The sequence below is a fragment of the Oncorhynchus masou genome, chromosome 1 (assembly GCF_036934945.1).
Source record: "Oncorhynchus masou masou isolate Uvic2021 chromosome 1, UVic_Omas_1.1, whole genome shotgun sequence".
Taxonomy (NCBI): domain Eukaryota; kingdom Metazoa; phylum Chordata; class Actinopteri; order Salmoniformes; family Salmonidae; genus Oncorhynchus; species Oncorhynchus masou.
In genome coordinates, this window is record NC_088212.1 from 7,678,470 (window position 1) to 7,705,253 (window position 26,784).

Consider the following 26,784-nt stretch of genomic DNA (forward strand, 5'->3'; position numbering starts at 1 on the left):
ACACCCTGTCTAACCTCAACAGAGAGACCAGGAGGGAGATAGACCTCTCCCAGAACACCCCGTCTAACCTCAACAGACAGACCAGGAGGGAGATAGACCTCTCCCAGAACACCCTGTCTAACCTCAACAGACAGACCAGGAGGGAGATATACCTCTCCCAGAAGAGAAGACAACCCAGCCTACTAAATTGTTATATAGCCTAAATCCTTGAATGACATGGTTGACCACACAATAACACTCAAATTCGATTATGATCAACACAAAGACATATCAAAGACCATATAAGGGAATATTTTGTTGCAACAATGTATACATCTTGTATCAGCAGTAGTTTTCTGTTTCCACTAGTTACCACAGTGGAATATTGTGGTATATATTGTAAAAAAAATATAAGGTAGGAATAAGGTTAGCAGTGGGATTAGGGTTAGGTCTAAAATCTAATTTTAAGAAGATAAATTGTAGAAATCTGCGGGTTTTATTACTTTGTTACTGTGGTAAATAGTGACGACGACTTTCTGGCCATAATTTAATTTCCGCTTCCGAATTAATTGACCAAATATGCACGACCTCACATGTGCTTCAACCAATAACAGATCAGCATGTGTTATATTTTACTTCCGTGATCAGGGACTTGTCAAGCTCTGATTGGTTTATATAAGCACTAATGTTTGAAAGTGCCTTGTCCTTGAGTTTTACATCCTCTCGCTCTCGATTATGTCCATAGAGACAGAACAATGGGATTAATTTACACTATCCGCGTCTTAATCAAATCCATTTTGGTCGTTATTTTGTGGTCCAAATGCGAGGGTCGGGAGTCAGAGTTTAACTACGTCACCTGCGGTTCGCTTGTGAAATTGCTGAACACGAGACACAACGTTCGGCTGCACTCTCATGATGTAAAATACGGCTCAGGTAAGTCATCATTATCAGTAGAGAACTCCACCGTCAGCAGTTATTGACGGAATAGTCATGCTGCGTTTAAAAACTACTGGGAACTTGGAAATATCCGATTTCCAACTTCAAAGGTTTCAAGACAACACAGAAAACGAGCTCCGATTTGGAAATATCGTTTTGAACAGTGGGCCAATTCTGAATTCCAAGTTTGGAACTCGGAATTGGCCCACTGTTAAAAACGAGAAATCAAGAAATGTTGGAACTAATCAAATTAACAGCCCAAATAGCTTTTGGATTACTGTTAGTGTTATCGGTACATACATCGGATGAATTTACACTTAAAATGACCTTAAGATCACTGAAGTCATGATTTGACTTCCGCGTTTGACTCCCCCGACTCCCCCGCGTTTCTAGTTGTCTTAAAAGCACGGTAAAAGTCAATCTTAGTGATTTCGTTGAGTCAAGGCACCGTAGCGTAACAAATACCCTACTGACAATCATAAACCGGTTGGTCTCCATTTCATAGCTGCATGTCTGGAGGAACGATGTTGCGTTAAACCGAAAAGTATCACGGCTTTAAATGGTCATAATAATAAGCTAATTGATTTGCCTATATGACAGTGTACTAGGCTCTGGTGAAGAATCAAGCTCGTAACAATGATGTATCAATCGTTGAGTGGAACATTTTTGTTCCAACAAACAAGTGAAAAACATTTGTAACCATGGGGAAAGCAGGTGGTTACATTCTAGTGCGGTCTATTGGATAAATTTGCCTCCAATTTTTAACCACTGATTGAGACGTGAAGTAGGCCTATTGTAATGTACAGTAAAATGTAGACTGTGCTAGATGCAAATCTTGCCATCCCCGGCGATAGATATCAGTAGCACCGACTGCAGGCGTACTGTAACCTAATGGGCAACAACAGAACCCTCAGGAAGAGTGCTTTTAGCTGTAACACTTACCAGTCATTCCGGAACTGACGTTTAAGTAATATACCATGAATCAAATCAAAGTTTATTGGCCGTGTACACAGTTTCGCTGATGTCATAGCGGGTGCAGTGAAATGCCGACGTCACTACCTCCTAACAGTGCAGTTTTAACGTCAAAACAAGTACACAAATAATCACACAAAAAAACAACAACAAGAAATCAAGAAAATTTAGCTGATGTTAAAATTGGGTGCAGTGAAATGCTTATGTCACTAGCTCCTAACAATGCAGTTAAACAAGTACACAAATAATCACACAAAAAAAACAACAAGAAATCAAGAAATGTTGGAACTAATCCAATTAACAGCCTAAATAGCTTTTGGATTACTGTTACAGTGCTATTGGTACATATACATACACCGGATTAATTTACACTCGATCTAGCCTACTGAAAATGGTATGCACAGCAGTAGATGTGTTGATGAACTATGTCAAGAATCCAGTGTATAAATTGAGTTTCATATTTCTGTTTGATTTTGACTGCCGGGTCTAATATCCAAAATAAAGAAACTTTATGAGAGAAATGATGTAAGAACCACCGCAAGAGGAACACTGCACACTGGGACCCTGAAACGGGATGCCCTTGTGTCAGTCGGTGCCATCTTACGCGTCAAACCTCAAAATGCTGTGAAGTTTTTGGCGCTTAACCTTTTGTGCTCTAAACGTTTCATACGAGACTGTATATGTCTGTGCCCCGTTCACTGACACTCTGGACTCAGAAATGGAAGAATGAAGGCAAGATGGATGTTTGAGGCAAATCTGTTGACTCCTTTTGTAAACTGTAGGCAGTGGGCAGCAGTCTGTGACAGGCGTGGAGAGTGCAGATGACGCCAACAGTTACTGGAGGATTCGGGGGAAGCCCGACGGGACCTGCCAACGAGGCGTGCCCATCCAGTGTGGTCAGGCCGTCCGCATCACGCACATGACCACGGGACGCAACCTCCACACACACCACTTTAGCTCGCCGCTGTCCAACAACCAGGTAATAGAGTCAGTGGGAATATATATACACACACACACACACACACACACACACACACACCTAGCTAGTCACTGTCCAACAACAAGGTAACAAACACACACCACTTCCCTTCAATGCTGACATCGTCCTATTCTCTTTCTCCAGGAGGTGAGTGCGTTCGGTGAGAACGGCGAGGGGGATGACCTGGACGTGTGGAAGGTGCAGTGTGACGGCTCCATCTGGGAGCGGGACGAGGCAGTGCGCTTCAAGCACGTCGGCACCGACGCCTTCCTGAGTGTGACGGGCGAGCAGTACGGCAACCCCATCCAGGGGCAGAGGGAGGTGCACGGCATGGGCACTGCCAACCAGAACAACTACTGGAAGGCTATGGAGGGTGTCTTCATTCTCCCCAGCCAAGAACCGCTGAGACACAATCACGAAGAGCTCTGATGACATCATCAAGCTAACGAGACGCCGTCGCGAAGAGCTCTGATGACATCATCGAGATAACGAGACGCCGTCGCGAAGAGCTCTGATGACATCATCGAGCTAACGAGACGCCGTCACGAAGAGCTCTGATGACATCGTCAAGCTAACGAGACGCCGTCGCGAAGAGCTCTGATGACATCGTCAAGCTAACGAGACGCCGTCGCGAAGAGCTCTGATGACATCATCGAGCTAACGAGACGCCGTCGCGAAGAGCTCTGATGACATCGTCGAGCTAACGAGACGCCGTCACGAAGAGCTCTGGTGGCATCGTCAAGCTGCTGCGTCACGATGAGCTCTGACGTCATGACGTCAGAATGAGTTCCGATGATCTCATCGGACATCGTCACATAATATTGCGCCTGGTCTGAAACTGAACCCTATTCCCTAATTCTATAATATATACCCACATGACTCTGTACAACAAAAACATAGAGTATAGGGAGCCATGTCAGACGCATGACGACACTGATGACGACGACACTGATGACGACGACACTGATGATGACGACACTGACGACGACACTGATGACACTGATGACGACGACACTGATGACGACGACACTGATGACGACGACACTGATGACACTGATGACGACGACACTGATGACACTGATGACGACGACACTGATGACGACGACACTGATGACGACGACACTGATGACGACGACACTGATGACGACGACACTGATGACGACGACACTGATGACGACGACACTGATGACGACGACACTGATGACGACGACACTGATGACGACGACACTGACGCAGCTCACTGGGTCAAGATGGCGCCTAATGACTTTGTTATGACATTCTTTCGTATACCCGTTAGCCAACCGGGAACAACTTTTGATGACTATTGACTACTGAATATAGGCTTACGTTAGGAGCGTCCGGCTCTGTGCAGTCGTGGTGACGGGATCAGAAGGGAGATGAGAAGGTTGTCTGACGATGAGAATCGGTTGACGGTTTTTTGAATTTGACACATCTCTGAACAAAATGGGACTCAAGAATTTGGCTTTGGTTAGTTTGAGGGAGAATGTGGTAAGGCAGTTGCTCTGCTTGAGTCTGATATCAGAGGTATTAGCACCTGCCTGCAGGGGGGAAATCTAAGGGAAACACTGCCATTTCCAGGTGAATCTACTGTGCCTGTCTACTCCTTAGCGACCGACATCCTAATGGTAATAAAAACAAACATTGTCTGGATTTTTCACTTCCAAGGTCAACACCTCTAGCCGCTGTGCTCACCTTTCACCTGTAGCCGCTGCGCTCACCCTTCACCTGTAGCTGCTGCGCTCACCCTTCACCTGTAGCTGCTGCGCTCACCCTTCACCTGTAGCTGCTGCGCTCACCCTTCACCTGTAGCTGCTGTGCTCACCCTTCACCTGTAGCTGCTGTGCTCACCCTTCACCTGTAGCTGCTGTGCTCACCCTTCACCTGTAGCTGCTGTGCTCACCCTTCACTTGTAGCTGCTGCGCTCACCCTTTACCTGTAGCTGCTGCGCTCACCTTTTACCTGTAGCTGCAGTGCTCACCCTTTACCTGTAGCTGCTGCGCTCACCCTTTACCTGTAGCTGCTGCGCTCACCCTTTACCTGTAGCTGCTGCGCTCACCCTTTACCTGTAGCTGCTGTGCTCACCCTTCACCTGTAGCTGCTGCGCTCACCCTTTACCTGTAGCTGCTGCGCTCACCCTTTACCTGTAGCTGCTGCGCTCACCCTTTACCTGTAGCTGCTGCGCTCACCCTTTACCTGTAGCTGCTGCGCTCACCCTTTACCTGTAGCTGCTGCGCTCACCCTTTACCTGTAGCTGCTGCGCTCACCTTTTACCTGTAGCTGCTGTGCTCACCTTTTACCTGTAGCTGCTGTGCTCACCTTTTACCTATAGCTGCTGTGCTCACCCTTTACCTGTAATAATGACATCACATTTAGACACCACCTACTGTAAGGCCTTTTCCCCCGGGACATGACTCACATGACTTGCTTTTGGGAGTGTTTTCTTATTGTGTTTAGACTTATTTTATGTTTGTATTTCAGGAAAGGATATTGTTTATTTGTATAAGGGAAGACGAGGTGATTGAAGTTCTTTGGAACACAATTTAAGGGCTTTTTTTTTTTTCTCTGCAGTTTTTATTGTCGGTCATCGGGGAGGATATTTTCTAGTCTATAATAAAGAGCCTCAACTCCATATGTTATCATGAAACACCTTCGTTTGGGCTTGTTGCTCTTTTAATGATGAATCACAATTAATAAAGACATTGTGTTTCTCTGCCTACGTCCCAAGGAATATTCTCTAGTTGTGCAATTCACACCTATAGGTTACTGCACACAGCCACACACTATTGGACAGAACAAACTCATGTAATGACATGGAAGTCATGTACTCTTGCAATAACAGGGCGTTGTCAAGGCTGGAACAATGTCACAAGACGGAAAGATAGAGAGCATAAAACAGGACCAAGCTCATATTAATAATATTGCAAAGGTTCTTAGAGAATCTGACGGGTGGTCAGTGCAGTGGAGCTGCCCAGTAGTTGCCTCAGAGTTAAATAGAGGACTCTGGATGAGCTCTGAAGTGGTTCAGTGCTAAGAGGCGTCACTGCAGTCTCTGTTTCGAATCCAGGCTATATCACGTCCAGGCCGTGATTGGGAGTCCCATAGGACAGCGCACAATTGGCCCGGCACCGTCCAGGTTTGACCGGCTTAGGCCGTCATTGTAAATAAGAATTTGTTCTTAACTGACTTGCCTAGTTAAATAAAGGTTCAATAAATATTAGCCGTTTTAGACTCAAAGATTAGTCTTACTCTATGAGTTGACTACAGACTGGAATTCTAGTTCTATTTGACCCCACCCCACCCAATCAGAACAGACCCTGCCTAAAATGGTTGACAAACTATTCCATTTAGATGTATAGAGACTCTATGAAACTGGCCTATCTAAGGTTCTTCAGTGACGATGGTTGACTCTGCTGCCTCCATATGCACAGGGCTGATCCTGGATCAGTGTGGTGGGCGGATGGCTCCTGGTTTGTTGCACTGACAGACCGACAGGTGGTGCTACGAGCTTCCTCTGGGGTTCTCTCTGATAACTGTGGTGCCTGGGTCAGCTGGTACATTATCATAGGGATCAGCAGCTCCAGCGTCTGGCAGAAGAGTCGTGGAAATGAGATTCCCGTGAGGTTGGGATGAGGGCTGGGGAAACATCTTCCTGAAGTAGAGGAGCTGTCCTCCAATCAGGCTGCAGCAGATGATCAGTTCCAACGGTGGAGTTGTCGTGTCACAAACACTCCTACCTGACTAGAGGACTAGGGCATGGGGGGGTGACTAGAGGACTAGGGCATGGGGGGGTAACTAGAGGACTAGGCCATTGGGGGGTGACTAGAGGACTAGGCCATGGGGGGGTGACTAGAGGACTAGGGCATGGGGGGTGACTAGAGGACTAGGGCATAGGGGGTGACTAGAGGACTAGGGCATGGGGGTGACTAGAGGATGAGGGCATGGGGGGTGACTAGAGGACTAGGGCATAGGAGGGGTGACTAGAGGACTAGGGCATAGGGGGGTGACTAGAGGACTATGGCATGGGGGGATGACTAGAGGACTAGGGCATAGGGGGGTGACTAGAGGATGAGGGCATGGGGGTGACTAGAGGACTAGGGCATGGGGGGTGACTAGAGGACTAGGGCATGGGGGTGACTAGAGGACTAGGGCATGGGGGGTGACTAGAGGACTAGGGCATAGGAGGTGACTAGAGGACTAGGGCATGGGGGGTAACTAGAGGACTAGGGCATGGGGAAGTGGCTAGAGGACTAGGGCATGGGGGGGTGACTAGAGGACTAGGGCATGGGGGGGTAACTAGAGGACTAGGGCATGGGGGGTGACTAGGGCATGGGGGGTAACTAGAGGACTAGGGCATAGGGGGGGTAACTAGAGGACTAGGCCGTGGGGGGTGACTAGAGGACTAGGGCATAGGGGGTGTCTAGAGGACTAGGGCATGGGGGTGACTAGGGCATGGGGGGTGACTAGAGGACTAGGGCATAGGGGGTGTCTAGAGGACTAGGGCATGGGGGGTGACTAGGGCATGGGGGGTGACAAGAGGACTAGGGCATGGGGGGTGACTAGAGGACTAGGGCATAGGGGGGTAACTAGAGGACTAGGGCATAGGGGTTGACTAGAGGACTAGGGCATGGGGGGGGGTAACTAGAGGACTAGGGCATGGGGGGTAACTAGAGGACTAGGGCATAGGGGGTGACTAGAGGACTAGGGCATAGGGGGTGACTAGAGGACTAGGGCATGGGGGGTAACTAGAGGACTAGGGCATAGGGGGTAACTAGAGGACTAGGGCATAGGGGGTGACTAGAGGACTAGGGCATAGGGGGGTGACTAGAGGACTAGGGCATAGGGGGTGACTAGAGGACTAGGGCATAGAGGGGGTGACTAGAGGACTAGGGCATGGGGGTGACTAGAGGACTAGGGCATGGGGGTTAACTAGAGGACTAGGGCATAGGGGGGGGGTAACTAGAGGACTAGGGCATGGGGGGTGACTAGAGGACTAGGGCATGGGGGGTAACTAGAGGACTAGGGCATGGGGGTTAACTAGAGGACTAGGGCATAGGGGGTGACTAGAGGACTAGGGCATGGGGGGTAACTAGAGGACTAGGGCATAGGGGGTAACTAGAGGACTAGGGCATAGGGGGTGACTAGAGGACTAGGGCATAGGGGGTGACTAGAGGACTAGGGCATAGGGGGTGACTAGAGGACTAGGGCATAGGGGGTGACTAGAGGACTAGGGCATAGGGGGTGACTAGAGGACTAGGGAATAGGGGGTGACTAGAGGACTAGGGCATGGGGGGTGACTAGAGGACTAGGGCATAGGGGGTGACTAGAGGACTAGGGCATAGGGGGGTGACTAGAGGACTAGGGCATAGGGGGGTGACTAGAGGACTAGGGCATAGGGGGTGACTAGAGGACTAGGGCATGGGGGGGTGACTAGAGGACTAGGGCATGGGGGGTGACTAGAGGACTAGGGCATAGGAGGGGTGACTAGAGGACTAGGGCATAGGGGGGGTGACTAGAGGACTAGGGCATAGGGGGTGACTAGAGGACTAGAGCATGGGGGGGTGACTAGAGGACTAGGGCATGGGGGTGACTAGAGGACTAGGGCATAGGGGGTGACTAGAGGACTAGGGCATGGGGGTGACTATAGGACTAGGGCATAGGGGGTGACTAGGGCATAGGGGGTGACTAGAGGACTAGGGCATGGGGGGTGACTAGAGGACTAGGGCATGGGGGGTGACTAGGGCATGGGGGGGTGACTAGGGCATGGGGGGGCGACTAGAGGACTAGGGCATGGGGGGGTGACTAGAGGACTAGGGCATAGGGGGTAACTAGAGGACTAGGGCATAGGGGTTGACTAGAGGACTAGGGAATGGGGGGTAACTAGAGGACTAGGGCATGGGGGGTAACTAGAGGACTAGGGCATAGGGGGTGACTAGAGGACTAGGGCATAGGGGGTGACTAGAGGACTAGGGCATAGGGGGGTGACTAGAGGACTAGGGCATAGGGGGTAACTAGAGGACTAGGGCATAGGGGGTGACTAGAGGACTAGGGCATAGGGGGTGACTAGAGGACTAGGGCATAGGGGGTGACTAGAGGACTAGGGCATAGGGGGTGACTAGAGGACTAGGGCATAGAGGGGGTGACTAGAGGACTAGGGCATGGGGGGGTGACTAGAGGACTAGGGCATGGGGGTTAACTAGAGGACTAGGGCATGGGGGGGGGGTAACTAGAGGACTAGGGCATGGGGGGGTGACTAGAGGACTAGGGCATGGGGGGGGGTAACTAGAGGACTAGGGCATGGGGGTTAACTAGAGGACTAGGGCATAGGGGGTGACTAGAGGACTAGGGCATGGGGGGTAACTAGAGGACTAGGGCATAGGGGGTAACTAGAGGACTAGGGCATAGGGGGTGACTAGAGGACTAGGGCATAGGGGGTGACTAGAGGACTAGGGCATAGGGGGTGACTAGAGGACTAGGGCATAGGGGGGTGACTAGAGGACTAGGGAATAGGGGGTGACTAGAGGACTAGGGCATAGGGGGGTGACTAGAGGACTAGGGCATAGGGGGTGACAAGAGGACTAGGGCATAGGGGGGTGACTAGAGGACTAGGGCATAGGGGGGTGACTAGAGGACTAGGGCATAGGGGGTGACTAGAGGACTAGGGCATGGGGGGGTGACTAGAGGACTAGGGCATAGGGGGTGACAAGAGGACTAGGGCATAGGAGGGGTGACTAGAGGACTAGGGCATAGGGGGGGTGACTAGAGGACTAGGGCATAGGGGGTGACTAGAGGACTAGAGCATGGGGGGGTGACTAGAGGACGAGGGCAATGGGGGTGACTAGAGGACTAGGGCATAGGGGGTGACTAGAGGACTAGGGCATGGGGGGTGACTATAGGACTAGGGCATAGGGGGTGACTAGAGGACTAGGGCATAGGGGGTGACTAGGGCATAGGGGGTGACTAGAGGACTAGGGCATGGGGGGGTGACTAGAGGACTAGGGCATGGGGGGGTGACTAAAGGACTAGGGCATAGGGGGAGGTGACTAGAGGACTAGGGCATAGGGGGGGTGACTAGAGGACTAGGGCATAGGGGGGGTGACTAGAGGACTAGGGCATAGGGGGGTGACTAGAGGACTAGGGCATAGGGGGGTGACTAGAGGACTAGGGCATGGGGGTGACTTGAGGACTAGGGCATGGGGGGTGACTAGAGGACTATGGCATGGGGGGAGGTGACTAGAGGACTAGGGCATGGGGGGTGACTAGGGCATAGGGGGGTGACTAGAGGACTAGGGAATAGGGGGTGACTAGATGACTAGGGCATGGGGGAGGTGACTAGAGGACTAGGGCATGGGGGGGTGACTAGAGGACGAGGGCATGGGGGGTGACTAGAGGACTAGGGCATGGGGGGTACCTAGAGGACTAGGGCATGGGGGTGACTAGAGGACTAGGGCATGGGGGGTACCTAGAGGACTAGGGCATGGGGGTGACTAGAGGACTAGGGCATGGGGTGACTTGAGGACTAGGGCATGGGGGATGACTAGAGGACTAGGGCATGGGGGGAGGTGACTAGAGGACTAGGGCATGGGGGGTGACTAGGGCATGGGGGTGACTAGATGACTAGGGCATGGGGGGTAACTAGAGGACTAGGCCGTAGGGGGTGACTAGAGGACTAGGGCATAGGGGGTGTCTAGAGGACTAGGGCATGGGGGTGACTAGGGCATGGGGGGGTGACTAGAGGACTAGGGCATAGGGGGGTGTCTAGAGGACTAGGGCATGGGGGGTGACTAGGGCATGGGGGGGTGACTAGAGGACTAGGGCATGGGGGGTGACTAGAGGACTAGGGCATAGGGGGGTAACTAGAGGACTAGGGCATAGGGGTTGACTAGAGGACTAGGGCATGGGGGGGTAACTAGAGGACTAGGGCATGGGGGGGTAACTAGAGGACTAGGGCATAGGGGGTGACTAGAGGACTAGGGCATAGGGGGTGACTAGAGGACTAGGGCATGGGGGGTAACTAGAGGACTAGGGCATAGGGGGTAACTAGAGGACTAGGGCATAGGGGGTGACTAGAGGACTAGGGCATAGGGGGGTGACTAGAGGACTAGGGCATAGGGGGTGACTAGAGGACTAGGGCATAGAGGGGGTGACTAGAGGACTAGGGCATAGGGGGGTGACTAGAGGACTAGGGCATAGGGGGGGTGACTAGAGGACTAGGGCATAGGGGGTGACTAGAGGACTAGGGCATAGGGGGGGGGGGGGGTAACTAGAGGACTAGGGCATGGGGGTGACTAGAGGACTAGGGCATGGGGGGTAACTAGAGGACTAGGGCATAGGGGGTGACTAGAGGACTAGGGCATGGGGGGGTAACTAGAGGACTAGGGCATAGGGGGTAACTAGAGGACTAGGGCATAGGGGGTGACTAGAGGACTAGGGCATAGGGGGTGACTAGAGGACTAGGGCATAGGGGGTGACTAGAGGACTAGGGCATAGGGGGGTGACTAGAGGACTAGGGAATAGGGGGTGACTAGAGGACTAGGGCATAGGGGGGGTGACTAGAGGACTAGGGCATAGGGGGTGACTAGAGGACTAGGGCATAGGGGGGTGACTAGAGGACTAGGGCATAGGGGGGTGACTAGAGGACTAGGGCATAGGGGGGTGACTAGAGGACTAGGGCATAGGGGGGGGGTGACTAGAGGACTAGGGCATAGGGGCGTGACTAGAGGACTAGGGCATAGGGGGGTGACTAGAGGACTAGGGCATGGGGGGGTGGCTAGAGGACTAGGGCATAGGGGGTGACTAGAGGACTAGGGCATAGGAGGGGTGACTAGAGGACTAGGGCATAGGGGGGTGACTAGAGGACTAGGGCATAGGGGTGACTAGAGGACTAGAGCATGGGGGGGTGACTAGAGGACTAGGGCATGGGGGTGACTAGAGGACTAGGGCATGGGGGGTGACTATAGGACTAGGGCATAGGGGGTGACTAGAGGACTAGGGCATAGGGGGGTGACTAGAGGACTAGGGCATAGGGGGTGACTAGAGGACTAGAGCATGGGGGGGTGACTAGAGGACTAGGGCATGGGGGTGACTAGAGGACTAGGGCATAGGGGGTGACTAGAGGACTAGGGCATAGGAGGGGTGACTAGAGGACTAGGGCATAGGGGGGTGACTAGAGGACTAGGGCATAGGGGGTGACTAGAGGACTAGAGCATGGGGGGGTGACTAGAGGACTAGGGCATGGTGGGTGACTAGAGGACTAGGGCATGGGGGGTGACTATAGGACTAGGGCATAGGGGGTGACTAGAGGACTAGGGCATAGGGGGTGACTAGGGCATAGGGGGTGACTAGAGGACTAGGGCATGGGGGGTGACTAGAGGACTAGGGCATGGGGGGGTGACTAAAGGACTAGGGCATAGGGGAGGTGACTAGAGGACTAGGGCATAGGGGGGTGACTAGAGGACTAGGGCATAGGGGGGTGACTAGAGGACTAGGGCATAGGGGGGTGACTAGAGGACTAGGGCATGGGGGTGACTTGAGGACTAGGGCATGGGGGTGACTAGAGGACTATGGCATGGGGGAGGTGACTAGAGGACTAGGGCATGGGGGGTGACTAGGGCATAGGGGGGTGACTAGAGGACTAGGGCATGGGGGGTGACTAGAGGACGAGGGCATGGGGGTGACTAGAGGACTAGGGCATGGGGGATGACTAGAGGGCTAGGGCATGGGGGTGACTAGAGGACTAGGGCATGGGGGGTACCTAGAGGACTAGGGCATGGGGGTGACTAGAGGACTAGGGCATGGGGGTGACTTGAGGACTAGGGCATGGGGGGTGACTAGAGGACTAGGGCATGGGGGGAGGTGACTAGAGGACTAGGGCATGGGGGGTGACTAGGGCATGGGGGGTGACTAGATGACTAGGGCATGGGGGAGGTGACTAGAGGACTAGGGCATGGGGGGGTGACTAGAGGACTAGGGCATAGGGGGGTGACTAGAGGACTAGGGCATAGGGGGGTGACTAGAGGACGAGGGTATAGTGGGGTGACTAGAGAACTAGGGCATGGGGGGTGACTAGAGGACTAGGGCATGGGGGGGTGACTAGAGGACTAGGGCATGGGGGTGACTAGAAGACTAGGGCATGGGGGGGTGACTAGAGGACTAGGGCATGGGGGGTGACTAGAGGACTAGGGCATGGGGGGTGACTAGAGGATGAGGGCATGGGGGTGACTAGAGGACTAGGGCATGGGGGTGACTTGAGGACTAGGGCATGGGGGGTGACTAGAGGACTAGGGCATGGGGGGAGGTGACTAGAGGACTAGGGCATGGGGGTGACTAGGGCATAGGGGGTGACTAGGGAATAGGGGGGTGACTAGATGACTAGGGCATGGGGGGAGGTGACTAGAGGACTAGGGCATGGGGGGGTGACTAGAGGACTAGGGCATAGGGGGGTGACTAGAGGACTAGGGCATAGGGGGGTGACTAGAGGACGAGGGTATATGGGGGGGGTGACTAGAGGACTAGGGCATGGGGGGTGACTAGAGGACTAGGGCATGGGGGTGACTAAAGGACTAGGGCATGGGGGGTGACTAAAGGACTAGGGCATGGGGGGTGACTAGAGGACTAGGGCATGGGGGGTGACTAGAGGACTAGGGCATGGGGAGGTGACTAGAGGACTAGGACATGGGGGGTGACTAGAGGACTAGGGCATAGGGGGGTGACTAGAGGACTAGGGCATAGGGGGGTGACTAGAGGATGAGGGTATAGGGGGGTGACTAGAGGACTAGGGCATGGGGGTGACTAGAGGACTAGGGCATGGGGGTGACTAAAGGACTAGGGCATGGGGGGGTGACTAGAGGACTAGGGCATGGGGGGTGACTAGAGGACTAGGGCATGGGGGGTGACTAGAGGACTAGGGCATGGGGAGGTGACTAGAGGACTAGGACATGGGGGGTGACTGCAGGACTAGAGCATGGGGAGGTGACTAGAGGACTACAGTCACAAGACACAGGCCTCACTAACCCTAGAATTTCTAAGCAAACAGCTGGAGGCAGGGCTTTCTCCTATAGAGCTCCATTTTTATGGAATGGTCTGCCTACCCATGTGAGAGACACAGACTCTACCTTTAAGTCTTTACTGAAGACTCATCTCTTCAGTGGGTCATATGATTGAGTGTAGTCTGGCCCAGGAGTGTGAAGGTGAACGGAAAGGCTCTGGAGCAACGAACCGCCCTTGCTGTCTCTGCCTGGCCGGTTCCCCTCTCTCCACTGGGATTTTCTGCCTCTAACCCTATTACAGGGGCTGAGCCACTGGCTTACTGGTGCTCTACCATGAAGTCCCGAGGAGGGGTTCGTCAATTGAGTGGGTTGAATCACTGACTTGATCTTCTGGTCCGGGTTGGTGCCCCACCCTTGGGTTGTGCTGTGGTGGAGATCTTTGTGGGCTATACTCGGCCTTGTCTCAGGATGGTAAGTTGGTGGTTGAAGATATCCCTCTAGTGGTGTGGGGGTTGTGCTTTGGCAAAGTGGGTGGGGTTATACCCTGCCTGTTTGGCCCTGTCCGGGGGTATCGTCGGATGGGGCCACAGTGTCTCCCGACCCCTCCTGTCTCAGCCTCCAGTATTTATGCTGCAATAGTTTATGTGTCTGGGGGCTGGAGTCAGTCTGTTATATCTGGAGTATTTCTCCTGTCTTATCCGGTGTCCTGTGTGAATGTAAGTATGCTCTCTCTAATTCTCTCTTTTTCTCTCTAATTCTCTCTTTCTCTCTTTCTTTGTTTCTCTCTCTCGGAGGACCTGAGCCCTAGGACCATGCCTCAGGACTACCTGGCCTGATGACTCCTTGCTGTCCCCAGTCCACCTGGCCGTGCTGCTGCTCCAGTTTCAACTGTTCTGTCTGCGGCTATGGAACCCTGACCTGTTCACCGGACCTGCTACCTGTCCCAGACCTTCTGTTTTCAACTCTCTAGAGACAGTAGGAGCGGTAGAGATACTCTGAATGATCGGCTATGAAAAGCCAACTGACATTTACTCCCGAGGTGCTGAGCTGTTGCACCCTCGACAACCACTGTGATTATTATTATTTGACTGCTGGTCATCTATGAACATTTGAACATCTTGGCCATGTTCTGTTATAATCTCCACCTGGCACAGCCAGAGGAGGACTGGCCACCCCTCATAGCCTGGTTCCTCTCTAGGTTTCTTCCCAGGTTTTGGCCTTTCTAGGGAGTTTTTCCTAGCCACCGTGCTTCTACACCTGCATTGCTTGCTGTTTGGGGTTTTAGACTGAGTTTCTGTACAGCACTTTGTGACATCAGCTGATGTAAGAAGGACTATATAAATACATTTGATTGATTGATTGATCATTTGCAACACCCAGTAGTGAAGCGCTAAGTGCTCGGGTCAAGTTTACTCCCCAGTCCGGTCCAAAGGGTGAAGATCTCCCCCCAATGGGGCATCTTCTCTCCTCAGCGCCCAGGTGGTTGACATGGACAGTGGGTCACGTGTTTGGGGTCACGTCACCACCCTTCGGGGACTACGGACCGAGTGTTGAGTGCCTTAACTGGAAGCATCACCTCAGGGTGTCGAGCATTACGTTGGTGCTGTTGTCTGATCATCCCACTGACTTAATTCTGATGTCACCGATGTTAACACAGTCTTGAAGTGACATATATGGGTATCTGGGGGGGGGGGGTCCAAAGTGGAAATGACCTGGATAGGTTGTGCCTTCCCTTTCTGCAATGGGCCAATGAAAACACTGCTCTCGAGGACCCTCTTAATCTGTGACATCACAGCGTATCGACGCGGGTTTTCCCTCCACACGGATCAGAGAACCAGGAGAGACAGAGACCACCCTGGAGAACATAGACACACACACACACACAGAGAGAGACTTCATAATGTGCAATATGTGGAGGTGGAGTTATGATAAATAGATGTGTGTGTGTGTGTGTGTGTGTGTGTGTGTGTGTGTGTGTGTGTGTGTGTGTGTGTGTGTGTGTGTGTGTGTGTGTGTGTGTGTGTGTGTGTGTGTGTGTGTGTGCAGCCGAATCCCTTAGCATATTAAACAAAGTGATACTCAGGCTGTTGAAATCACAGATTTCAAATTAATCAATAGTTCTATGAAAATTACTGATGTTGAGTTTTGTCCGGCCAAATTGTGTTCATCATGTATGATTGGGCATTGGACAGAGTATACAATACAGGGTGAAAACAGGAACTAGCAGTACCACAGCTCATTTCCTCTGTCCCGTCAGCACCATGCTTCCTCTGTCGCTCTCGATACAGGGGATGCTCCCTCTCATATTGTCCTGGGCTAAATGCTCCCTCATATTGTCCTGGGCTAAATGCTCCCTCATATCGTCCTGGGCTAAATGCTCCCTCATATCGTCCTGGGCTAAATGCTCCCTCATATCGTCCTGGGCTAAATGCTCCCTCATATCGTCCTGGGCTAAATGCTCCCTCATATCGTCCTGGGCTAAATGCTCCCTCATATTGTCCTGGGCTAAATGCTCCCTCTCTTATCATCCTGGGCTAAATGCTCCCTCTCTTGTCTTTCTGGGCTAAATGCTCCCTCTCTTATTGTCCTGGGCTAAATGCTCCCTCTCATATCACCCTGGGTTAAATGCTCCCTCTCATATCGTCCTGGGCTAAATGCTCCCTCTCATCACCCTGGGCTAAATGCTCCCTCTCATATTGTCCTGTGCTAAATGCTCCCTCTCTTATCACCCTGGGTTAAATGCTCCCTCTCATATTGTCCTGGGCTAAATGCTCCGTCTCATATTGTCCTGGGCTAAATGCTCCCTCTCATCATCCTTGGATAAATGCTCCCTCTCGTATCATCCTGGGCTAAATGCTCCCTATTATCACCCTGGGCTAAATGCTCCCTCTCTTATCTTCATGGGCTAAATTATCCCTAACTTCCTAAATTATCTTAACTTCCTGGGCTAAATGCTCCCTCTCTTATCATCCTGGGCTAAATGCTCCCTGTGTAGTAGACCGTACAGTGAAATACAGAATACAACAGGTGTAGTAGACCTTACAGTGAAATACTGAATACAACAGGTGTAGTAGACCTTACAGTGAAATGCTGAATACAACAGGTGTAGTAGACCTTACAGTGAAATGCTGAATACAACAGGTGTAGTAGACCTCACAGTGAAATGCTGAATACAACAGGTGTAGTAGACCTTACAGTGAAATGCTGAATACAACAGGTGTAGTAGACCTCACAGTGAAATGCTGAATACAACAGGTGTAGTAGACCTTAAAGAAAAATGCTGAATACAACAGGTGTAGTAGACCTTACAGTGAAATGCTGAATACAACAGGTGTAGTAGACCTCACAGTGAAATGCTGAATACAACAGGTGCAGTAGACCTTACAGTGAAATGCTGAATACAACAGGTGTAGTAGACCTTACAGTGAAATGCTGAATACAACAGGTGTAGTAGACCTTACAGTGAAATGCTGAATACAACAGGTGTAGTAGACCTTAAAGAAAAATGCTGAATACAACAGGTGTAGTAGACCTTAAAGAAAAATGCTGAATACAACAGGTGTAGTAGACCTTACAGTGAAATGCTGAATACAACAGGTGTAGTAGACCTCACAGTGAAATGCTGAATACAACAGGTGTAGTAGACCTTACAGTGAAATGCTTACTTACGAGACCCTAACGAACAATGCAGTTAATACAAATTTTTGGGGAAAATAAGAATAATTCAAATAAGAATAAGAAAAAAAGTAACAAGTAATTAAAGAGCAGCAGTAAAATAACAATAGCGAGGCTATATACATGGGGGGTACTGGTACAGAGTCAATGTGCGGGGGGAGACACCGTTTAGTCGAAGAAATTGAGGTAATATGTAGATGTAGGTAGAGTTATTAAAGAGACTATGCATAGATGATAACAACAGAGAGTAGCAGTGGTGTAAAAGAGGGGGGTTGATGTTCAGGAGTCTTCTGGCTTGGTGGTAGAAACTGTTTCCTCTTGGACCTAGACTTGGTGCTCCGGGACTGCTTGCAGTGCTGTAGCAGAGAGAACAGTCTATGACTTGGGTGGCTGGAGTCTGACAATTTTCAGGGTCTTCCTCTGACACCGCCTGATATAGAGGTCCTGGATGGCAGGCAGCTTTGCCCCAGTGATGTACTGGGCCGTTCGCACTACCCTCTGTAGTGCCTTGCGGTCGGAGGCCGAGCAGATGACATCACAAATCCTCGTCAGACCAACTCTTTGGATGCCCTGCTCCTTAAAGTTTACAGTCAGGCCCAAAAAAAAAAACACACACACCATTTTGCTCCAAACATTTTTACCCTTCAGTACTTTCCTGTGTTGATACTTGGGATATTGCTTTTGTCAGTAAAAGTTGACTTCTTTAAATATTTCTCGACCCCTCAATTTCCTCTTCAAATCGTAGACCCTGCCCATAAGGATGAAAACCATGTGCACACACACACACTGCAGTTCAGTATTTAGATTTGGGGTGGCATACCTGGAATAACAGGTAAACCTCTCATTGACATTTTACATTTTAGTCATTTAGCAGACGCTCTTATCCAGAACGACTTACAATTACATCATCTATCTTAAGAAAGCTCGGTGAGACAACCACATATTACAATCTTATCATGTACATTTTCCCTCAACAAAGTCAGCACTGTCAGGAAAAGACACACGCCATTTTGTGTATGTTTTTTTTGGAGGGGAGGGTGGTGCATTGGGGGGGGGGGCTCCATGAGAGTTATTTAAGAATACTCTTCAAAGAGGCCAAGTTTGGGAAACCAGGAGCTATACCATAACGATCCCTTCTTCATTTCCTTATGACATGTAGTCCAACAAGACCACTCATGTCCTCATTACTCATGTCCTCACTACTCATGTCCTCATTACTCATGTCCTCACTACTCATGTCCTCACTACTCATGTCCTCACTACTCATGTCCTCATGTCCTCACTACTCATTTCCTCACTACTCATGTCCTCACTACTCATGTCCTCATGTCCTCATTACTCATGTCCTCATTACTCATGTCCTCATTACTCATGTCCTCACTACTCATGTTCTCATTATTCATGTCCTCACTACTCGTGTCCTCATTACTCATGTCCTCATTACTCATGTCCTCACTACTCATGTCCTCACTACTCATGTCCTCATGTCCTCACTACTCATGTCCTCACTACTCATGTCCTCACTACTCATGTCTTCACTACTCATGTCCTCATGTCCTCACTACTCGTGTCCTCACTACTCATGTCCTCACTACTCATGTCCTCACTACTCATGTCCTCACTACTCATGTCCTCACTACTCATGTCCTCATTACTCATGTCCTCACTACTCATGTCATCACTACTCATGTCCTCATGTCCTCATGTCCTCACTACTCATGTCCTCATTACTCATGTCCTCACTACTCATGTCCTCACTACTCATGTCCTCACTACTCATGTCCTCATTACTCATGTCATCACTACTCATGTCCTCATTACTCATGTCCTCATTACTCATGTCCTCACTACTCATATCCTCACTCCTCACTACTCATGTCCTCATGTCCTCACTACTCATGTCCTCATTACTCATGTCCTCGTGACATGTAGTCCAACAAGACCACTCTCAGTTCTCTACTGTTGATTAGATTTAAACAAACAATATGGGAATCGTCATGGTCACAACCATAAACTGTCAACTTAATCTGCATGATAGATTAAAATAGATTTTACATTTTGGTTCAAATATGTTACATTTAACTCGGCTTTAGATTTGTAAATCAACCAACTGAGGAGAAACTAAATCGCTACTGTGTACATATCACTTGAATGAAGAAGGGGGAAAAATGTATATTTTTGTCAACTCCTGTAAACATCAACTCCATCAGAGTGCTGAAAGATCTGATAGACTGGTTATGGTTTCATTGGGGATTTTCAAATGAATCATTTCCCATATATTTAGACATTTGTTTGTATTGCACTTTTATTTTTAGAGGCTAATATATCTAGAAGAAAAAGAAACGCACACCTATTAAGACGAGGTGCCTGCTAGCGGAATAGAAACTTGAAAATAAAAGAGCCGCACACTCTAGGAGAGCATCTGAGCTCCTAGAGTGTACGGCTCTCTTTTATTTTCTAGGGGCTAATATATGTCTGTTTTGAGTATCTGTTGTCAACTCAGTCACTGATGGCTCACCCCCTTAAGATCGTTTTTTTTGGGGGGGGGGGTCCATATTCAGAAAAAAATCTTGTATTTACTGTTCTGCAACATAATGATTAAATGATTGAAGTAGTTGCTGTGTGAGACTTACGACATAATGTTTGATTTATAAAGGTTGTTTTATGTTCTAAATCTAGAATAACATGCCAAAATGCTATCAAAATTAGCCCTGGAACATTCAATCGTGCTATAAAACAATACAGAAAGAGTTTTGGAGATTTGTATTACAGATTTGAATAATTAAACATTAAAGGCCAATAATTGTACAAATGAACTGTATTTCATGGTGTTTGATGGAGTCAGACACCAGTTACTTGCCTTTTATGAAATAACTTTTTTTTTGTATTATTGAGATGTTGTTCCTTTACATGGTTTGATAGCTGATGTTTATTTTTATGTCACCTTTATTTAACCAGGTAGACTAGTTGAGAACAAGTTCTCATTTGCAACTGCGACCTGGCCAAGATAAAGCAAAGCAGTGTGAACAGACAACAACACAAGAGTTACACATGGAGTAAACAATTAACAAGTCGATAACAGTAGAAAAAAAGAGTCTATATACATTGTGTGCAAAAGGCATGAGGAGGTAGGCGATTAATTACAATTTTGCAGATTAACACTGGATTGATAAATGATCAGATGGTCATGTACAGGTAGAGATATTGGTGTGCAGAATAAATAAATATAAACCGTATGGGGATGAGTTAGGTAAAATTGGGTGGGCTATTTACCGATAGACTATGTTCAGCTGCAGCGATCGTTTAGCTGCTCAGATAGCAGATGTTTGAAGTTGGTGAGGGAGATAAAAGTCTCCAACATCAGCGATTTTTGCAATTCGTTCCAGTCACAGGCAGCAGAGAACTGGAACGAAAGGCGGCCAAATGAGGTGTTGGCTTTAGGGATGATCAGTGAGATACACCTGCTGGAGCGCGTGCTACGGGTATATCAAAATCTATATTTCAAATGCTGTTAATATTAAGACAAATATTTGTGGCAAAAAGTCCCATCTTTCAAGAATTCCGGAGCTCTAAAACAGAAACATTTTTCTCTCAGCCTCATGGGAAAATGTGTAAAATAGCATGAGATTAGCTATAAAACTGCACATTTTTCTCTCTGCCCCATGGCGACAGCAACAAAAAATATATAGAGATATTTTGGGGGGGGGGGGGGGGGTGTTTCTGGTTTTGGGGGAGGGGTTCTTGCTCCGACCTAGCGGGGCCAGGCGAAACTGCCACTGAGCAACAGTGAAGAACTCATTTAAATATGCCACCCTCAAGCATTACGGATTTCATTAGATATGATGGATGTTCCTATACGTCACATCGTTATTTTATTGGCGAAGACAGTAATATAGCATAGTCTTAAAGATTGTCACGGATTGTTCCTGAACTATAGGTTACGAATTCGGCAACACTTTAATTTAAGTTAAATGATCTCACTCAAACAGGTTTATTTATTTATATATATATATATAGGGGAGAGAGAGAGAGATTAACTATTGACCTACACAATTCTAACTCTCAGAAGTGTGACAATCTAAATTATGCAAATCAGGTAATTATACATTACTCCAGTCAGGAGTTGTGGAAAATTGGTCGAAGACATTAATTGTCCATGATCCAAGATGTTATGAAGGTTCACGTGAATGCAGGGTTCGTTTATAACAATTCTTATTAGGACCATTCTCATTTCAAAGCATCAGTGTTTTGGTTTACACATAATTCTCTAGTGCATATTTAGCCAAATTATAGTTATCAAATATAGCATTGGCACATTACTTAATTAAATCAAATATTTGTTTTGATATTTCTGGTTGAATAGTTTAACATTTAGACTGCAAACACATTTACATGCCTAGCAATCCAATCTCACCAAAAGTAAGAGTCATAAGTACATCAGACACGTTATTATTTTCGATACGAAAAATATGAGACATTTCCCTCAAAACACAGGATGACTTCCTGTCACATTGTTGAATAGACTACTAATAGGATATACGGGTTTGTACGAGAAGTTAAAGAAAACCACCTGCATTTCCAATCCTCCAAAACTACAATCTCATAAAAAGTATATATGTTATCCTGCATGATAAAATAACTTTTAATTGCTTTTTATCTGTCTGTTCTGGATGGGGCTGTGGTACTCAACGCACCTTGACTTACCATCCACCGTGCCTCTTCCAAATTGGTGCGCCTTGCTCTAGCGCTTTCAGACCAGCAGGTGGCGACAAACAACCAGGAAAATACCCGCGTTCACCACGCCATGGACCAGTGAGGATGTTCCATTATGCGGTCGGCTGTGGTCCGCATCACTAGTGTCACTGCCTGTCTGTCGAGGATGCAGTAGGCTACACACACTCACACAAGCCCCTCTGAAAGGTGAATCGCTCGTCGACCATAGCCAAAATTCAGATTTCATACAGCACCTAAAACGTTGCCAATTGTTTCTTGTCTTGGACGATACCACGGCATCTCACCTGGCTTGGCTATTAGATTATGTTTAATTGTCCTTTTAAATGGATCTTGAAATACTCAAAAGACAAAACTCGGTTGTAGCTTGACTTCTAATATAACCTAGCCTCCTTGTAACGCAGGTATGTGTGGACATCAGATATAGCACCGGGTTATGGCTACCCTGTAACAGATATTAACAGGTTTATTGCAATAAAACACTTGCTTCAATTTTTTTCACACATAAAATCATTATTATTATAGAAGCTATCAAGAATTTGCGCCACATGTAGCCTAATTATTAGCATTATAGGCTAAAATTGTCTTTTAGAACATGTAAAATGCGTTGTGTTCCTGTGTCAATCCATGTGACATGTAGGCACATGTATAGTCTAGGTATGTGTATAAATGTATAATTATATTGCAGATTAGGGCAGCGTTTCCCAAAGTCGGTCCTCAGGACCGAGGGAGTGAACGTTTTGGTTTTTGCCGTAACACTCCAAGGCTGATTCAAATGATCAAATCTTGATGATTAGTTGATTATTTGAATCCGCTGTTTAGACCGAGTGAAACGAGCATCACGTACGTGTATGTCATTTCATGGAGTGGGAGCACGACGCACATTGTCCATTTCGCGTAGACTCCAGTCGCTATGCTGATGATGTGAGTGTCGAGTTCAATCAACTCTACATGTATCTCCATGAAGTGTGCACACAACACGCACGCGATTTCCTACTGAGACTCTGCGTTTTATTCAACGCCACTAATTTTGCGACCTGTAAAAAAAAAAAGCTTCTGAGAGCGATATTTAAAAAAACGGAGTTTTGGTGGGAAGCTATAGAAGTGTATAACCCTGAACCCTGTACCCCGAGAATTAGGTGGAGGGACTTCAACTCTTCAAAGGCGGACCCGACCCGATTCCATCAATTGACCACTTCTCTATAGTTCAAGGAAAGTAAACATTCACTCTATTTTCAGCTCCATGGTTGTGATAATGGCTGATCCGCTTCAGAGTGTGTGCGTGCGTGCGTATGTGGAAAGGGGCCATCACTGTCGCCACTTTTGCCTTCAGTTCAGAAGCTCTACGGACCAATGCCGCCACACTAGTGACGTGGGGGAGGAGAACTTGCATAAAAGAACCAGGGGCAGGCAGGGGCTGGTTAGAACGCCCATTATACCAAGAGCCGCGTAAGAGTGGGGAAAGGACATGTAAATGCGGCTACTGTGACCACCCAAGAGGTCGTCTACCACCAGGGGCGTACTGGGTACTACTACCACCATCAGGGGAGGAGTTTCATCTACACCAGCCCACATCACTGCGTGTGCCACCATCTAGCTCTAGACTAATATGTTCCCCTGAATCATCACCTACCCTCAGTGTTCATTACTATCACAGGTCTCTAGACTAACATGTTCCCCTGAATCATCACCTACCCTAAGTGTTCATTACTATTCCAGGGCTCTAAACTAACATGTTCCCCTGAATCATCACCTACCCTAAGTGCTCATTACTATCACAGGTCTCTAGACTAACATGTGCCCCTGAATCATCACCCACCCTAAGTGTTCATTACTATCACAGGGCTCTAGACTAACATGTTCCCCTGAATCATCACCTACCCTCAGTGTTCATTACTATCACAGGTCTCTAGACTAACATGTTCCCCTGAATCATCACCTACCCTAGGTGTTCATTACTATCACAGGTCTCTAGACTAACATGTTCCCCTGAATCATCACCTACCCTAGGTGTTCATTACTATCACAGGGCTCCAGACTAACATGTTCCCCTGAATCATCACCTACCCTCAGTGTTCATTACTATCACAGGTCTCTAGACTAACATGTTCCCCTGAATCATCACCTACCCTAAGTGTTCATTACTATCACAGGGCTCTAGACTAACATGTTCCCCTGAATCATCACCTACCCTAAGTGTTCATTACTATTCCAGGGCTCCAGACTAACATTTTCTGTCACTATCTTCTACAGTGGCACCATGCCTCCACAATAGTTTTTCTCCAATAGAGATGAATTACATTCTTCTTTATGTGCACTAACTAATATCATAGGCTAATTAATTTGGTATTCGACACCTGAGGAAGTGGAAACTCAAAACACATGAACTAGATCTCTAACTCTAAATATAATACCCAGCATAGGAGGCTGGTGAGGGGAGGACGGCTCATAATTTAGGCGCCACCAAAGGCCTGTGATACCCACTGCTGGAAGCCATGTATTCATCCAACGGTAAATGCAATGTCCTATGAAAACGTTGGAGTTGTAGGCTACTACCCATCACACCTACGGCACCTTCAGAAAGTATTCATACCCCTTGACTTATCCCCCCCCCCCAAATGATATTACAGCCTGAATTGTCACCCATCTACACACAATTCCCCATAATGACATCACAATACCCCATAGTGACAAAGTGAAAACATGTTTTTTGAAAATGTATTGAAAATTAAATACAGAAATATCTAATTTACATAAGTATTCACACCCCTGAGTCAATACATGTTAGAATCACCTTTGCCAGCGATTACAGTTGGGAATCTTTCTGGGTAAGTCTCTAAAAGCTTTGCACACCTGGACTGTGCAAGATTTGTCTATTATTCTTTTTTATTTTTTATTCTTCAAGCTCTGTCAAGTTATTTGTTGATCATTGCTAGGCAGCCATTTTCAAGTCTTGCCATAGATTTTCAAGCTGATTTAAGGCAAAACTGTAACTAGGCCACTCAGAAACATTCAATGTCGTCTTGGTAAGCAACTTCAGTGTATATTTGCCCTCGTCTTTTAGGTTATTGTCCTGCTAAAAGGTGAATTTGTCTCCCAGTGTCTAGTGGAAAGCAGACTGAACCCGGATTTTACCTGTACTTAGCTCTGTTTCACTTCTTTTTATCCCAGAAAACTCCCTTGTCTTTGTCAATGACAAGCATATCCGTAACATTAACACCACTATCAACAAGGCAGGTCCTACAGGCCCTAGTTTCTACCTTCTTAACAACACTATCAACATGGCAGGTCCTACAGGCCCTAATTTCTACCTTCTTAACAACACTATCAACAAGGCAGGTCCTACAGGCCCTAGTTTCTACCTTCTTAACAACACTATCAACAAGGCAGTTCCTACAGGCCCTAGTTTCTACCTTCTTAACAACACTATCAACACGGCAGTTCCTACAGGCCCTAGTTTCTACCTTCTTAACAACACTATCAACACGGCAGGTCCTACAGGCCCTAGTTTTGTCGCACCTGGTCTACTGTTCAGTCGTGTTGTTCAGGTGCCACAACAAGGTATTGACATCTTGAATGCACAGAGCTGTCTGTTTGAACAACTGGCACACAACTCCCGACACCCATGCATACCCCACAAGACATGCAACCAGATGTCTCTTCACAGTCCCCAAGTCCAGAACAGACTATGGGAGGCACACAGTACTACATAGAGACATGACTACATGGAACTCTATTCCACAGTACTACACAGAGCCATGACTACATGGAACTCTATTCTACAGTACTACACAGAGCCATGACTACATGGAACTCTATTCCACAGTACCACATAGAGCCATGACTACATGGAACTCTATTCCACAGTTCTACATTGAACCATGACTACACGGAACTCTATTCCACAGTTCTACATAGAACCATGACTACACGGAACTCTATTCCACAGTTCTACATAGAACCATGACTCCACGGAACTCTATTCCACAGTTCTACATAGAACCATGACTCCACGGAACTCTATTCCACATCAAGTAACTCATGCAAGCAATAAAATTTGATTAAAAACAAAAACAGGTAAAAATACACCTTATGGAGAAATTGTGAAGCAACACAAACACATGCATACAAACACACAATAACATACACACTATACACACATGTACACATGGATTTTGTGTTGTAGATATGTGGTAGTGGAGTAGTGGCCTGAGGGCACACACTTAATGTGTTGTGAAATCTGTTGATGTATTGTAGTGTTTTTAAAATAGTATAAAACTACCTTCATTTTTCTGAACCCCAGGAAGAGTAGCTGTTGCTTTGGCAGGAACTAATGTGGATCCATAATAAACCCCAGGAAGAGTAGCTGCTGCTTTGGCAGGAACTAATGGGGATCCATAATAAACCCCAGGAAGAGTCTCTGCTGCCTTGGCAGGAACTAATGGAGATCCAGAATAAATAGAAATACAATAGATTTGATGCAGGCATCACTATGCTTGAACATAT

The 26,784-nt window shown here is 48.1% G+C and overlaps 1 protein-coding gene across 1 annotated transcript; it reads left to right on the forward strand.

The window, feature by feature from the left end:
• The first annotated feature begins 470 nt into the window (after window positions 1-470).
• Window positions 471-5,599, forward strand: sdf2l1 (stromal cell-derived factor 2-like 1). The gene is made up of 3 exons (XM_064933206.1): window positions 471-912; window positions 2,670-2,866; window positions 3,011-5,599. The coding sequence occupies exons 1-3, from the start codon at window positions 735-737 to the stop codon at window positions 3,293-3,295; spliced, it is 660 nt and encodes a 219-aa protein (XP_064789278.1). The 5' UTR covers window positions 471-734; the 3' UTR covers window positions 3,296-5,599.
• The last annotated feature ends 21,185 nt before the right edge of the window (window positions 5,600-26,784 follow it).

Excerpts from the sequence above, each read along its gene's own strand:
- sdf2l1 (XM_064933206.1), top strand. The coding sequence starts at position 735 with ATGGGATTAATTTACACTATCCGCGTCTTAATCAAATCCATTTTGGTC. Across the intron at positions 913-2,669 it reads TGATGTAAAATACGGCTCAG|GCAGTGGGCAGCAGTCTGTG; the intron begins GTAAGTCATCAT and ends TGTAAACTGTAG. Across the intron at positions 2,867-3,010 it reads CGCCGCTGTCCAACAACCAG|GAGGTGAGTGCGTTCGGTGA; the intron begins GTAATAGAGTCA and ends CTCTTTCTCCAG.